This window comes from Mastigoproctus giganteus, chromosome 7 (genome assembly GCF_048544385.1).
Source record: "Mastigoproctus giganteus isolate SK-2022 chromosome 7, ASM4854438v1, whole genome shotgun sequence".
NCBI lineage: Eukaryota > Metazoa > Arthropoda > Arachnida > Uropygi > Thelyphonidae > Mastigoproctus > Mastigoproctus giganteus.
The window spans coordinates 155,802,340-155,817,570 of NC_143581.1; the positions used below are offsets into that span (position 1 = coordinate 155,802,340).

Here is a 15,231-nt window from a genome sequence, read left to right on the forward strand (position 1 = left end):
CCCACTTTACTTTTTTTCCCTTTTTTTCTCTCACTGGGCTCTCCCTGTCTGTAGCCTTAGCTAACACAGGGCTCACTTCACCAGTGCTTCATGCTCCCTACTACCCAGCCTGCCTCCTCATGGTGCTGTAAACTAGAATTTTTGTGTGAAAACACAAGCCCCTACGCAAAGGAGACTGGATGGACAACACAACCAACATAACACATACTAACACTACACAAACACTAACTAACCTACATAAATTTGGCCTTTACAGAGTTTTGTATTCATCGCATTACTTGACATGGAGGTGAGGGGAACCCCTGAAGCTGCATTACAATCAACACTGTACACTATACCCCTAGACGTTCTTAGAGTAGCATGATGGGAAACAGTAATGGATAATCCTCCAAAGGATGTGAATTATGAACCGATGATGTCACTGAAATCTCAGCAATGTCTGCATTTGATGTATTGACCAGCACTTCAAATTCGTCAAATTTATTTACTATACTCCTAGCATTGGTGTAGATTCAAGTATACATGCACCTGCTCTTACTCTTAGTTACCCTAACATCGCCTATGTATTTGCAGTTGGCAAATACCTAGACGATTTCCAGGACTGCTGGGAGTCATCATGAAATGATGACTCACAGCAGTCCTGGAAATCCCCAGCACCTTGCTTTCAAGTAGTTGTTGTTTGGTTTTTAGGAGCATTAGCTGCTTGTTTGTTGTTTGTTATTTGGTTTTTTAGGAGCATTAGCAACTAAGGCCATACTGCTCCAGGGATATGCGGTGATCATTCCCTGCCCTTTCCGCATCCTCCATATTTGGTGGTCACGGGCTCGACCCCTGGTCTAATCAAGAAGTGTGTGCTACGCACTGCTGCTCCTGCCCACCTGGCTATGGAGGTGCCTGGAGCATTAGCAACTAAGGCCATATTGCTCTGCTTGCTTTCAAGGTTTGCTGCTTGTTCCAAAAGAAGCTGTGCAAGAATCACTTTCACCTCTACCTGTGGCTATTGTTAATTTATTAGTCTGTTTATCACTCCAAACTAGCAGTTTTCTGACCCACCTAACACTGTCTCAATAGCATCAGCAAATATTCTTGCACCCTTTCTATTTAAGTGTATCCCATTCCTGTAGAAGCACTATCCTGTTAACAAGCACAGAACACGCTGAGAAAAATTCTATCCCACGAGCCTTGCACAATCTCTCTAGGACCAAACTGATTGATATAGCTCTAATCATGTACTCCTTCCTATTGTATCTGGGCAGAACTGCAGACACTTTCAAATTTAACCCTAACTCTTGACTTTTTTTTATGTTAAAAACATTTTTACCAGCGTTATTTGGAAAAAAGCATTATGTTATCTAGAAATCGTCACAAACCTGATGCACATGCATTGTACTTGTTGCGTGCAGTGATGCAACAAGTACAATGCATGCACCCAAGAAAACTCAATTGTACAACAAGTGCAGTGAAGCAACAAGTAATACTGAGCAGTGACGCACTACGTTATACCATTATATCAGCATAATGATTAATACGCGAGTGACTGTGCCAAAATCTACAGACTAACATTTGAAGGAATATCGTGAAAGAAAGAAAGAGAAGTTGGACAGAAATGCGAAACCATATGAAATTCAACAAGAGTGTTTCGTTATGCCTGGGAGTTCTCAAACTGCACCCAAAAAAACTCGAGCTGAAATAACGAAGGAATATCGTGAATGGAAGAAAAGGAAATTAGAACTTCAAACTATTCCGAATCATAATGAAATTCAACCACAGAGTTCTACTATGCCTGATACTTATCAGGAATCTAAAACTCCAGCAGAATGAATGAGGGAATATTGTGCACAAAAAAAAAAGCAAAATTAGAAATGGCTAATAATGAGATTCCTGATTACATCCCTATAGTGTCTACACGAGCTGACAGTGAGTTTGAAAAATTAGTGTACAAAAACCCATTTGGATTTAGTTGTAATGTTTGTGATCATTTATGGTTTCAATTAGATTTGAAACCATTTCCAACAACTTCATATGAATTACTTCAAAATTAATTTCATTTACAAGAAGTTAGTACTTTCACGAAGTGTAATACATGTCATGCTTCATTAAAAAAGGGACAGATACCAACTATGGCCACGTAAAATGGGTAATATTCAACATATCCTACTCATTTGCCTCCAATGGATATTGTAACTGAATGATTTATATCACCACCATTACCCTTTATGCAAATTCGTCGTTTACGTTATGAACATGGACAATATGGGGTCACTGGACAAGTAAGAAATGTACCAGTTAACATAAATACAATGGTTCATCAATTACCTGGAGAATTAGATGACGATTATGCCATTAATGTATATATAAAATGAAGACTCATGATGATACATGTATCATCATTTGTCCATGTATCATCATCATTATCAGCCATTTTCAATCCACTGCAGGATGAAGGCCTCTCCAGCAACTTTCCAGTTCCTTCTGTTTTGTGCAATGGCCATCCATTTACTACTCATCCCCATTGTTGTCTTCCAGATACCGTTCTGTTCTTTTCTTTTCTTAGTCCATCTGTCATCATGTCTTCGAGCTATGTGTCCTGCCCAAGACCATTTTAGTTCTTTAGTTTTGATAAGAATGTCCTTTACTTGAGTTTGCTGCCTAATCCATGTGTTTCTCTTCTTATCTAACAGTCTGATTCCCAATATAATTCATTCCATTCTTCGCTGTGTAGTTCTCAGATTCTCTTCCATTCTTTTGGTGAATGCCCAAGTTTCACTTCCATAAGTTATGGTGGGGAGTATACATTGGTTCATTTTTTTATGTTTCAGACAAATTGGGATATTGCTCCTCAGTATGTGAATATATTTCCTGAATGCTATCCATCCAAAATTTATTCTTCTCTTGACTTCCAGCCATTTATCATTATTACAGCTAATGACATGTCCCAGATAACTATATGACTCCATCTTTTCAATTACTGCTCCTTCAATCATTATATCCCTTTGTGTGGCATACTTGTTCATCATTACTTTTGTTTTAGCCATATTCATCTTTAGTTCAAAATCCTTACTAGCTCTACATAACTGATTAAGATTTTTCTCAATTCTTTGGGATCGGGGCTTATGACCACAATGTCATCTGGAACCTATCAACAATGATGATGAACTATTGTTAATTCAACAACAAACATTATTATGGTCTGAAGATAAATATTTATGTATAGCACCAATCAGAAATCATCTCCAACAAGTTTCATATTTGATATACATGCAGAAGGACTTTCTTTACCAGCTATATATTTGGGACATGCACGAAAATTTAAAAATGAATTGAAAATTACTCCCTTTATGATGGCATCGAGTGAAATTTGTAGATCTGATTGTCGTGGAATAACTCCCCAACATTTGCTATGCATGGCAATGAAAATTATGCGAATGTGTACCGTAGAAAATTTGCAAATTGCATTTAAATCTACAAATGCTTTAGTTGCAGATGAAACCCATGATGTGGTTGCACCAAATTTATACCATGGATATCATTCTGAAGAGCAATTTGCAAGTATGCAAAATAAAATTCATAAAATGTCAGTGACTGAAACTGCAGAACTTCCATACATTCTACCATTATTGAAAGGAAAATCGTACATGTTTATTATAAATATAGATGTGGTTGATGGATTGGTAAACAGTGCAATCGGTACTTTAGTTTATTTCGAATTTAAACAAAACAAAACAGTTAAAAAAGTATGGATGAAATTTCCTGCGTCAAAAATAGGACATAACCTTCAATCTCGTTATAAACAATGTGTGAAAGCTAAACATTTACCTAGTCAATCAGTACATATTATAAAATGATCAACTATGATTCCATTCAAGAACAATAGGAAATTAACATGCAGATGTACACAATTTCCTTCAGTATGTGCTTGTGCTTTGACTATACATAAATCTCCAGGATGGACTTTCGACAAAGTTATATATAATTATCAGAAAGAACATCAACATGTATATGTAGCATTATCGAGTGACCTTATTGCAAGTTTTATATATTACAAATCACCACAACGATTTCACATTTCACCACGGCAAAGCTACCAGTAATATAGAACTTCATGCGGAACTAGATCGCTTGAAAAATAATAAGCTAGCTTTGCTACAGGATGAACTGCAAGATTTCATACAAAGTGGTATATCTATATCATCAATGAATGTACAAAGTTTACAGGCCCATGTTTGAGATATCAAAACGGACACAATCTTACAGCAATCCAAAATATTGATATTAAGTGAAACGTGGTTGGATAATGATGAACATATATTACTTAAACCATTCCAATGTGTGACTCAATTTAAAAGGTCAGATGTTCATAGTGATGGTGTTTCGATATATCAACCTGAAGGTTCAACTATCATCAGTACACCACATCAGTATACCACATATCTTTGCACAACATAACAGCAGCAATGTGATGACAGCAGTATCAGATGAAACTGGAGACATTTGTGGATCTTTGTGCAAATTCATCATTGCCATATATACATTATATGTATATATGTAATATATACAATATACTATTGTATATATTATATATATATATTTTCATCATTGCCATATACATCACTCCAGTAGATATAATTCAAAAATTCAAAAACAAATATTTGATGCTGTATTCCATTGAAGGTGCAAAATTATTGGAAGAGCCACTGGATCATATACCTATAGTTCTCACTGGTGATTTCAATCTAGAATTAAATTCTGAGGCTGGAAAAAAGTTTTGTAAATTTATGAAAGATGTCTTCAATTTAGATATTAAGTCAAATATTTTAGTAAATACTACACGACAATCGATGGAGTATTCACTCGGGAATTAAAATCATTCGAGTGTCAAAATTATATATCTTATTTCAGTTACCAATAATAGACCAATAATTTTAGTGTTATTACAATATATTTTATATGAATTATTTCATTGTACACTAGTACAATGAAAAATTCCATTCATTGTACTGAAATTATTTTTTCAATAAAAATAATGCAGCAATACTTTATTTATTTTACTGTACTAGTTTCATAATGAGTTCCTGCAGTAAAGACGTTTTTAACGGCTGCCACTGTGACATTATCAGTGACACTGTCAGTCTCAGAGGAGGGCGGCAGCAATGCATTATGTACCTGGTACATAATTTTATATTTTTTCAACATTGCTGTCGTTGTTATTTGGTTTTTAGGAGCATTAGCAACTAAGGCCGTATTGCTCCGGGGATATGCGGTGGTCATTCCCTGACCTTTCCGCATCCTCCATATTTGTTGGTCATGGGCTCGAACCCCGGTCTAATCAAGAAGCATGTGCTATGCACTGCTGCTCCTGCCCACCTGGCTACGGAGGCACCCAAATTCAATACTGCCCTGTATTTGTTAAGTAAGTCTACAGTCTTCTACTCTTAATGTAATTAATGCCAATGTGTATGACAATATCACCTTTTGTGCCCTTAAAAGATGATATCTGCTCAACTTCATCATCGACTTTTGCCCCAGGCAAAAGTTGATGATGAAGTTGAGCAGATATCTGCAAAAAGGATAGGTGGGATAGGACCAGTTACACTGGTCCTATCCCCCTATCCTTTTTGCACATATATTTCCTGTTTCCCTGACAACAGAGTCACCAACAACAACTAGCTCCTGTGGGACCAGCGCATTCAGCCTTGCTACTGTGTTGCCTGATGGTCAAGTGCAAGCTCTGGATTTGATGGGCACAGCTGAGAGCTTGATGGGCTCCCCCCAATTTATTTCCTTCAAGGGCATCCATCCTGTTCTTCAAGCTCTTATAACGGCCCATAACAATGCTGAGTGGATGCCTAATATCTTTACACTCCTTACACTAGCACACAAAGACATTCGGACAGGATATTCCCCTTGGCAATATCCTGTCCGATTCCTCATAACTCTGCAAGCATCAAATAAATTGTACATTTCATAAGTCCTTGGAAATCGTACATTTCCAAGGATAACTGCCCCCCCCCCCTCAGTTCTCTCCAGAGCCATGGCACCCCAACTAGCTTGAGCTCTTTGCTTTACTTCTCTTTTCTGAGTAATTATTTTCATTCAAATTCAATATAATTAAAAATACTACACTAAACAATTACATCTAATGCAGTAATAACACCATGCATCGCTTATGCAATGAAGTTTACATTATAAATTATATATAATTAATATTCGAATGTTCTTATCGATACACCAGTTATGCAGCAATGATACTGCCATGCTACAAGTTTGTGTTATATGTATTAGGCTATAAAGTTACACTTGAAAGTTAAGTTAATTATAATATATAACAAAATTATATAACTAAAGTCAGCCTAATTGATTTAAACTTTAGAGCTACTTATTTATCATGATTAAAAAATTTGAATTCCCTTACCACTCACTCTATAACTATGGCGGCAAGATATATTTAGTAGTAATCCTCAAAATCTCTAGCTAAATTAAGAAATAAATAATGAGCTTGATTAGGACTATAAAGCTACTTATAGAGTACGATTTAATGTGACAATTAGATCAATAAATCTTCAAAAAGTTATCCAATTCTTTGAGCTGAAAATTCTTTGACTAGTGCATGGATATTCTTGTAACCTTCGACACCACAATTTATACAACAATTTTCATGCAAGATTGTATCTGAAGCACAGCTAATATCTAAGTAAATTATGTCAAAATTAAAATAAAATAATAGCAAAAATCTTCTCATACTATAGCTTTAAGAATGTTTTTGCTAAATTTTATTTTAATGAAGAGAGTGTGAAAAGAGATTTAACAATTTTAATTGAGCAATACCTCAATACATGACTAACGGGCTGTTTCAAGACAGGACTACATTTTGTCTTCAGGCTTTGAGTTTGTGGAAAGCTTTACAGTTTCAGGAGATATGCCAAAAACCAGGTCATTGCCAGTTTCAACAGATCACCCTGCAACAGTAAATGGGAACTTACTGTGAGAACAGATTAAGAAATTTTTTAGAATTTCTTTTATTTTTTATTTCATAGTATTAGCTTAGAGCCTGAAGATGAGTTATAGCTGTCTTAAAATGGTGCATTCTAATCATAAAGAAGATTAGCATTAGTAGAGGCATTTGATGCAAGAAAGCAAGCTTATGCAGCATCAGCCAAAAAAAAAAAAAAAAAAAAAACCCACTCCACTTCACCCCTCTGTTCGTTCAAAATACCTGTCCAGCTGAGCCTTAAACTTATTTAGGCTATCAACCTCCACTACAAGGGATGGAAGTCTGTTCCACCAACAAACCACCCGCTGGCTAAAGGCAAATTTCCACACGTCTATCCTACATCTGTCTTTCCTCAATTTGAATTTATGCCCTCTCAGGTGATTTTTCTGAGCTAGAGGAAGAATCCCATCAGCATTGAGCATGCTCAAACCATTCAAGGCTTTATACACCTCTATCAGATCACCTCACTGGTGCCTAGTCTCCAGACACTGTAATTTGCAAAACTTAAGCCTTTCTTCATAAGAGCACCCCTTTGTTCCATTCATTAATCTTGTTGCCCTTCTCTGTACTCATTCCAGCAGCTCTACATCCTTCTTGAAATGAGGCCTCCAGACCTGTATACAGTACTCTAGGTGTGGCCTAACCATTGCCTTATACAAGGGAATAATCACCTCCTTATCCCAGCTGGAAAAATTCCTGTATATCATTGACAATACTCCATGAGCTACTCTTGCAGCCCATCTGCACTGCTCAGAGAACTTCATATCTGCCTCCACAACCACCCCCAGGTCCCTTTCATTCTCTACCACTGTCAGTGTAGTACCACAGAGTTGATATGTTGCTCTGGGGTTGCTGTTTCCCATGTGTAGTACTTTACATTTGTCAATGTTAAACGTTATTTGCCACCCTGGAAAGGTTGAGCCCATCTGCTCAACCTTTCCAGATCCTGTTGCAGCAGCATAGTGTCAGTAGTGTCCTTGACAACCCTGCCAACCTTTGTATCGTCTGCAAACTTGGACATTAAGCTTGATATACCATCATCAATATCATTTATAAATACAGAAAACAATAATGGACCCAACACTGAGCCCTGAGGGACTCCACTAATAACATTAGTCCACGATGAGCAGTGTCCATTGATTACCACTCTCTGTCTTCTCCCCCTCAACCACCCCTTTATCCATAGCAGCAATTTGCCTCCAATGTCACACTGCTCCAATTTGTGTAGCAGTCGTCCATGTGCAACAGTATCAAAAGGCTTTCTAAGATCCAAATATATAATATCAAAGTTATTCCCTGCATCCAGTTTTTTTGTGACTGCATCATAGTATCCAATCAAATTGGTCAGGCAAGACTTCCCCTTAACAAAACCATGCTGTGTCCGAGCTATAACTGAAGTCTTGTCTAAATGATCCTGCAGTGCTTCTTTAACCAGTGCCTCCATTAATTTTCCTGGAACAGAAGTTAAGCTCACAGGTCTATAATTACTTGTGTCAGCCTTTGATCCTCCTTTGTGAATTGGGGTCACATTTGCATATTTCCAGTCTATGGGTACCTCCCCTGAGTCCAAGGAAGCTCTCATAATTATGGCTAAGGATTTCCTTACTTCCTTTGCTGCCTCCTTTAATATAACTGGATAGATCCCATCCACCCCAGGTGCCTTTCTTGTGTTTATCTTCAACAGTTTCTCCTCCACTTTACTCCCAGTTATTTCAAGATTCTGTAGCTTACTGCTAGAGTTGAATACACCTCTGGCATTCCCCTTGCTGAATAACTCCTCATGTGTGAATGTCGATGCAAAATATTCATTTAGTTTGTTAGCTACCTGAGCAGGATCATCAACAGTTGACCCATTAATATCAAGTGGACCAATCTGATTCATCCCCTTCCTTCTAGAGTTTACATAAGTAAAGAACTCTTTGCTGTTTTTCTTTGCATCCCTTGCCAAGGATTTCTCGTAATCTGCCTTCGCCTGCCTAACCTCCTTTGTAACTCGGTTGCATATCAACTTGTATCTATCATAGGCTTCTGTGTCATGTGTTAATTTGTAAGTATGCCATGCATTTTTCTTCTCTGTCATATGCCTCATTAGTTCATCTGACATCCATTTTGGCCTAAACCTTGAACAATATTTCTTAGTTGGTATGTAAAGCCTAGTAGCTTCCAAGATAAGTTCTTTGAATGTTTCCCATTTTGAATTTGCTGTTGGTAACATCATCAGTTGGTCCCACTGTATAGAATTTAAACACTGTCTCAGTCCATCGTAGTCGCCTTTACGGAAGCAATAACCCTTCCCTTTACCCCTAATGGTAGTTACCTCTTTGAGTAAATCCCACTTCAGCACACTGTGATCACTGCCACCTAGTGGTTCATTTATCTGCAGATTCTTAATGCATGAAGAATCACTGCTGATAATCAAATCAAGAGTATTACTCCCTCTAGTTGCCTCCCGAACATGCTGATGTAGAAAATAATCATCCAATAAATCCACAAAAGCCCTGCTAGTGTGTGAGTGACTGCCTCAATAGCATCAGCAAATATTCTTGCCCCCAAATTCCAGTCAATATCTGGGAAATTAAAATCTCCCATTATAAGACTCTCTGATTTATGGGCCCACTCTATTTCCCTGTACAGTTTCTTATTATACTCATCAGAGTCATTAGGCCTATAGCACACTCCTACTCTCAATTTTGATCTCCCAATGCTTATGTCACACCAAACTGACTCAACACTGCACTGTCCAGCGATGTCGACTGGCTTCACTTCCTTGGTTTTTATGTGTTTCTTAACTAATAGCATAACCCCTCCCCCCTTCCTATCCTGTCTATCCTTTCTGTAGACGTTGTACTCCCCAAATTCCAGTTCTGCATCCCTTATATCTGTGTGACACCACGTCTCTGATATCCCAACAATATCTGTCTTTGATGTTTTGAGCAATACCTCAAATTCATCAAATTTATTTACTAAACTCCTAGCATTGGTGTACATGCAAGTATACCTGCACCTGTTTCTATTCTTAGCTACCCTAACACAACCCATGTGTTTACTTGTACCGCAATGGCTCCCAGCAGTCTCTGAAATATCATGCATCTTGTTTTTCAGGCTTCTGCTCATTCTAATAGAAGCAGTGCAAGAATCTCTTTCACCTCTGCCAGTGGCTACTGTCAATCTATTGGTCTTTGTCTCCCCCCAAGCTAGCAGTTTTCCGACCCACCTAACACTGCCTCGATAGTATCAGCAAATATTCTTGCACCCTTTCTATTTAAGTGTATCCCATCCCTGTAGAAGCAATCTCTCCTGTTAACAAGTACAGTCCAGGCTGAAAAAAATTCTACCCCTTGAGCCTTGCACAATCTTTCCAGGGCCGAATTGATCGACAAGGCTCTCATCATATACTCCCTCCTATCGTGTCTGGGCAGAATTGCAGACACTTTCAAATTCAACCCTAATTCTCGGCTTTTGTTCAACAGTGACCTGTACTTGTTAAGTAATTCTGCTGGTCTCCTACTCTTAATATTATTAGTGCCAACGTGTACAACTATATCACCTTTTGTGCCCTTAAAAGATGATATTCGCTCTGCAACGTCATCAACCTTTGCCCCTGGCAGACATACGCTGGTCCTGTTCCCCGTTTCCCTGACAATAGAGTCACCAACAACTACTAGTTCCTTCGGCACCAGCACATTCTGCCTTGGGGGTTGTCTCTGTGTCACGTGATGCCCAAGTGCAAGCTCTGGCGTTGATGTGGGCAGCTGAGAGCTTGATGGACCCCTCAATTTAGTTTCTTCGAGGGCATCCACCCTGTCCTTCAAGCTCTCATATAGGCCCACAAGAACGCTGAGTTGTTGCCTGATATCGATACACTCCTTGCATCGCGCACACACAAAGACATCCCCCATGGCAGTATCATGTCCCGTACCCGATTGCTCTGCAAACATCAAGCAAACAGTGCATTTTATAAGGCTGTGAGTCAGAGGACAACTGGCCCCCTCAGTTCTGCTCTGAGCCACAGCACTTCCATTAGCTTGAGCCTTTTGCTTTGCTGCTCTGGTCTGAGTCATGATTCTATTAATTTATTAATTAATTATAATTAATTATGTTATGTTATTAATTATGTTAAATATAATTAATTATATTACGTTTGTAATCTAAGTCGTTATATGTATTTATTTAAAAGTACAATTTAACTGCTAACGAAGTTCAACTAACGCTATCTAGTACGGTATATAACTATCGTATCACAAAGGCGGGAAAGTTACGAACGGAAGATGCTATGTATTGAAGTGTTTCTCAAAAAAATTCTTAAATCTATTTTCACAGTCATAAGAGTTTTTATTATTATTTCATTTTAATCTTTAAGATGGTAAAACTTATATATAGGTCAGTCCATAGTTACTCACTTCATCCACTGAAACATCTTTGTGAATAGGAAAAACACCTGCATATCTCCAATATTTACTAACTTTACCTAAATACAAGGATACATTACCACATCTAAAAGTCTGCTTACCACTTATATTGCTTCTTTTAATGTAACTGAAATGAAAAAGACTTTCGAGCCTACAGGCCAGTAAGGCTCCTGGAGTTGATGGAATATACCCTATAATCTTAAGGGGGGCAGCAAGTGAGTGCATTGAACCATTGAGACTAATTATGCGAGCATCACTAGACTCTGGGGAGATTCCCTTGGATTGGTAAAGTTTTTTTTTTTTTTTTTTGGTAGTTGTTTGCGCATCGGCTTCTGTGGCCATAATGCACCTCCCAAGGGTTTTGCAGTAATTTGATCCAAGCCCGAGGCAGGATTCGAACCCGCGACCTTTGGGTTGCTAGGGAGTTACTTTACCCACAAGCCTAGCCCGATCGGCGGATTCGAAAAGTGCCAATGTATCTCCAATATATAATGGTGGCTCTAAGAGTGAAGTGGGAAATTATCGACCTGTCAGTCTGACTTCAGTGGTAGGGAAAATCATGGAGGCAGATGAAAGGTGAAATTCAGGATCATTTGGATCGAATTGAAATTCTCAAGGATACTCAGCGTGGTTTTGTAAAGGGAAAATCATGTTTAACAAATCTGGTTCGCTATTTTGAAAGGGTCACTCACAAGCTGGATTTAGGGAATAATTTTGACATTGTTTATTTAGATTTCAGCAAAGCTTTTGACTCAGTCCCACATGAGCGGTTGCTTTATAAGCTGGAACAGGTTGGAATCACTGGGAAAATCCTTAGATGGATAGCAGGATGGCTTCAGGGCAGGAGGCAAAGGGTTGTGATAAATGGCTATTCCTGAGATCGGGTTGATGTAAGAAGTGGGGTTCCCCAAGGATCAGTATTAGGACCACTGTTGTTTTTAATTTTCATAAACAACATCGATGAAGGGATAGAGGGCGTGATGTCTAAATTTGAAGATGATGTTAAAATTGGTAGAGTAGTTAATGATCACTGTCAAGCTGAGCTTCTTCAGAGAGACCTAGATAGACTTCAGGAATGGTCAGGAAAATGGCAGCTATGCTTTAATCCAACAAAGTGTAAGGTATTACAACTGGGAAACAGTAATCCCAAAATAACTTATTCACTTGGTGGAGTTAAACTAAACCCAGTACTGGTTTGTTATTTGTTATTTGATTTTTAGGAGCATTAGCAACTAAGGCCATATTGCTCCGGGATATGTGGTGGTCATTCTCTGACCTTTCCGCATCCTCCGTATTTGGTGCTGACGGGCTCGAACCCCGGTCTAATCAAGAAGCATGTGCTACGCACTGCTGCTCCTTCCCACCTGGCTACGGAGGCGCCTCCCAGTATTGGAGGAAAGGGACTTGGGTGTTACGATACGGTCAGACATGAAATTCTCTGAGCATTGTAAACAGGTTGCAAGGAAGGCCCATGGTGTACTATCGATGATCTATCGAACTTTTGCAAGTAGAGATAGGGACGTGATAATCCCATTATATAAGGCTTTTGTTAGACCACACTTGGAATACTGTGTTCAAGTATAAAGACCGCACCTAAAGAAAGACATTGAGCTTCTTGAAAGGGTGCAAAGAAGAGTAACTCGCCTGGTGAGATCGGCAAAAGGGTGTCCATATGAAGAAAGACTTCGAATATGTGGGTTGCAGAGTTTGGAAACTAGGCACCTTAGAGGAGATTCTATTGAGGTGTTTAAGGCTGTGAGAGGCATCAGTAAAATGAATGAGGATGGAATTTTCAAGGTTATAAATGATGCTAGAACTAGGGGACATAAATTCAAGTTACGGGTGGAAATGTTTACATTGGACTGCAGGAAGCTTTATTTTAGCTGAGTTATAAATTACTGGAATAAGTTGCCTACATGGGTGGTAGAGGCTGACAGTTTGGGGAAATTCAAAGGTCATCTTGATAGTACCTTCAGGTCAAGGAAGCGCATAGGATGATAGGTTTAATTTCCTTTTCTTCTACTAATTATTATTATTTATTTATCTTATTTTATTATTTTATCATTGTTTTATTCGGGTTTTTTTTTTTTTTTTTTTTGGCCGGTGCAGCATAAGCCATAGGCTTTCTTGCACCATGCGGACATTACTAATACTAACTGGATAAATTTCAGCAGTCCAGATCCTCTCTTTATTTTTGGCTGTAACCTTTTCTCTTCCTACTTCCTTTTATTATTACAAAACAATTTAAATCCTAGTCAGTATTAAACAGACTTTGGGTATCCCATTACTAAAATCATCTCTACATATGAATTTTGATGAAAAAAAAATATATATAGTATCAGCTACCTTACAGGATCATCACTATTTCTGCCATTCATTAGGGCCATTCCCTAAATCCAAGTATGACTAGCATCATTCACCCCTTTTCTTCTAGTTTTAACATAAGCAAAGACTCCTCACTACTTTTTTTGCATTTTTGCCAAAGATATCTCATAATCTGCCTTAGCATGCTAACTGCTCAGTAACCTGATAAAGAGAATAGTGAATTGAATCAGACCAAATAATTCTACTGTTTAATATGTTCCTCCTGTGGACATACTAATATTTCCATTGCGTGATAGCAATTATAGTAATTGTGGTATGTTACAGAAGTGAGAATCCATTTTAGATCTCAGTATTTAGAGATAATGGAAATACCCAATTATAAAAGGTAAGTATTAATGGCAAAAAAAAAAAAATCTGAAGGTTGGCAGTGATAAAAATTTGTAACGAATTTCAGCAATACTATCAAATTTGTAATTATTAATAAAATAGATAAATCTTATATTTATAATCCAGCATGAACATATACATTAGAACACTACAAATAATAAACATCTTGAATATAATTATTAACTAAAACCATATTGTGAATTCATTGGGCTTGAACCACAGTCAACTCAAATATGTATGCTACTGCACTCCTGTTGTAATCACTGAAATGCATAAATGTTAACAAAACTAATCATACGGTTATATCTAACTTTAATAATATACATTTAGTTGTGAGTATAATTTCTGTTTTGCAGCAAAATACATATATGTGAGTAAAATATATATAAAAATTAACTGAAATTATGCAATTCTAGGACCAATTGGTACTAGAAATGCTATGAGAATAATATACAAAATTGTACAACTGAAATCCAAAAGTTGTTCAAGTACAGGTGAAGGCATTATATGTTGGTGAAAGCACAAGTAAAGACACTATATATATTGGTGAAAGAACAAGTGCAGGCATTATATACTGGCAAAAGCACAAGTGAAGGCATTCTATATTTGAAAGGTGAAAGAACAACTGAAGGCACGGTACACAGTTCTAAATTTGATTACATCAGAAAAGTATATTAATATCAACAAGAACATTTCATCAATAAAAAGTGTTCAAACCTGAAAAAAAAAAAAAAAATAATAAAAAAATAACTACAGGACAATAAAATATTTCTTAAGGAAATTTTACTTACCATGTAGGTTAAAAATATTTCCAGTATAATTTCAGTACAACTTTGCAACAAAAACACATATAAGTAGCTTGCTCATTTACTTACTTGTGTTTCTAATAAACAAGTCATAGTCCTCATCACTAATATTTCCATAACCTGAAGGAATTAAGACACATTTTTGTGTGAGAACACCCATATAAATTTGAAGTCCAAGTAAGGCAAATATTGACAATGAAAAAAGAGTTAAGATAATAACGTCCTTCAAATTTTTTACAGATTCTATAACAGCTCCTACAATTGTTTTAAGACCTGTAAAAAAAGTGACAATTCCTTAATAATAACACTCAAA

At 37.4% G+C, this 15,231-nt stretch overlaps 1 protein-coding gene across 1 annotated transcript in view; it reads right to left on the reverse strand.

The window, feature by feature from the left end:
- The window catches only part of LOC150083272 (sodium channel protein para-like), a 1,345,866-nt gene that overhangs the window by 1,070,016 nt on the left and 260,619 nt on the right, over positions 1-15,231 (reverse strand). The window contains exon 6 of the mRNA XM_090377950.1: positions 14,988-15,191. Within this exon, the coding sequence (XP_090234076.1) occupies positions 14,988-15,191 (204 nt within the window). The remainder of the gene's footprint in view (positions 1-14,987; positions 15,192-15,231) is intronic.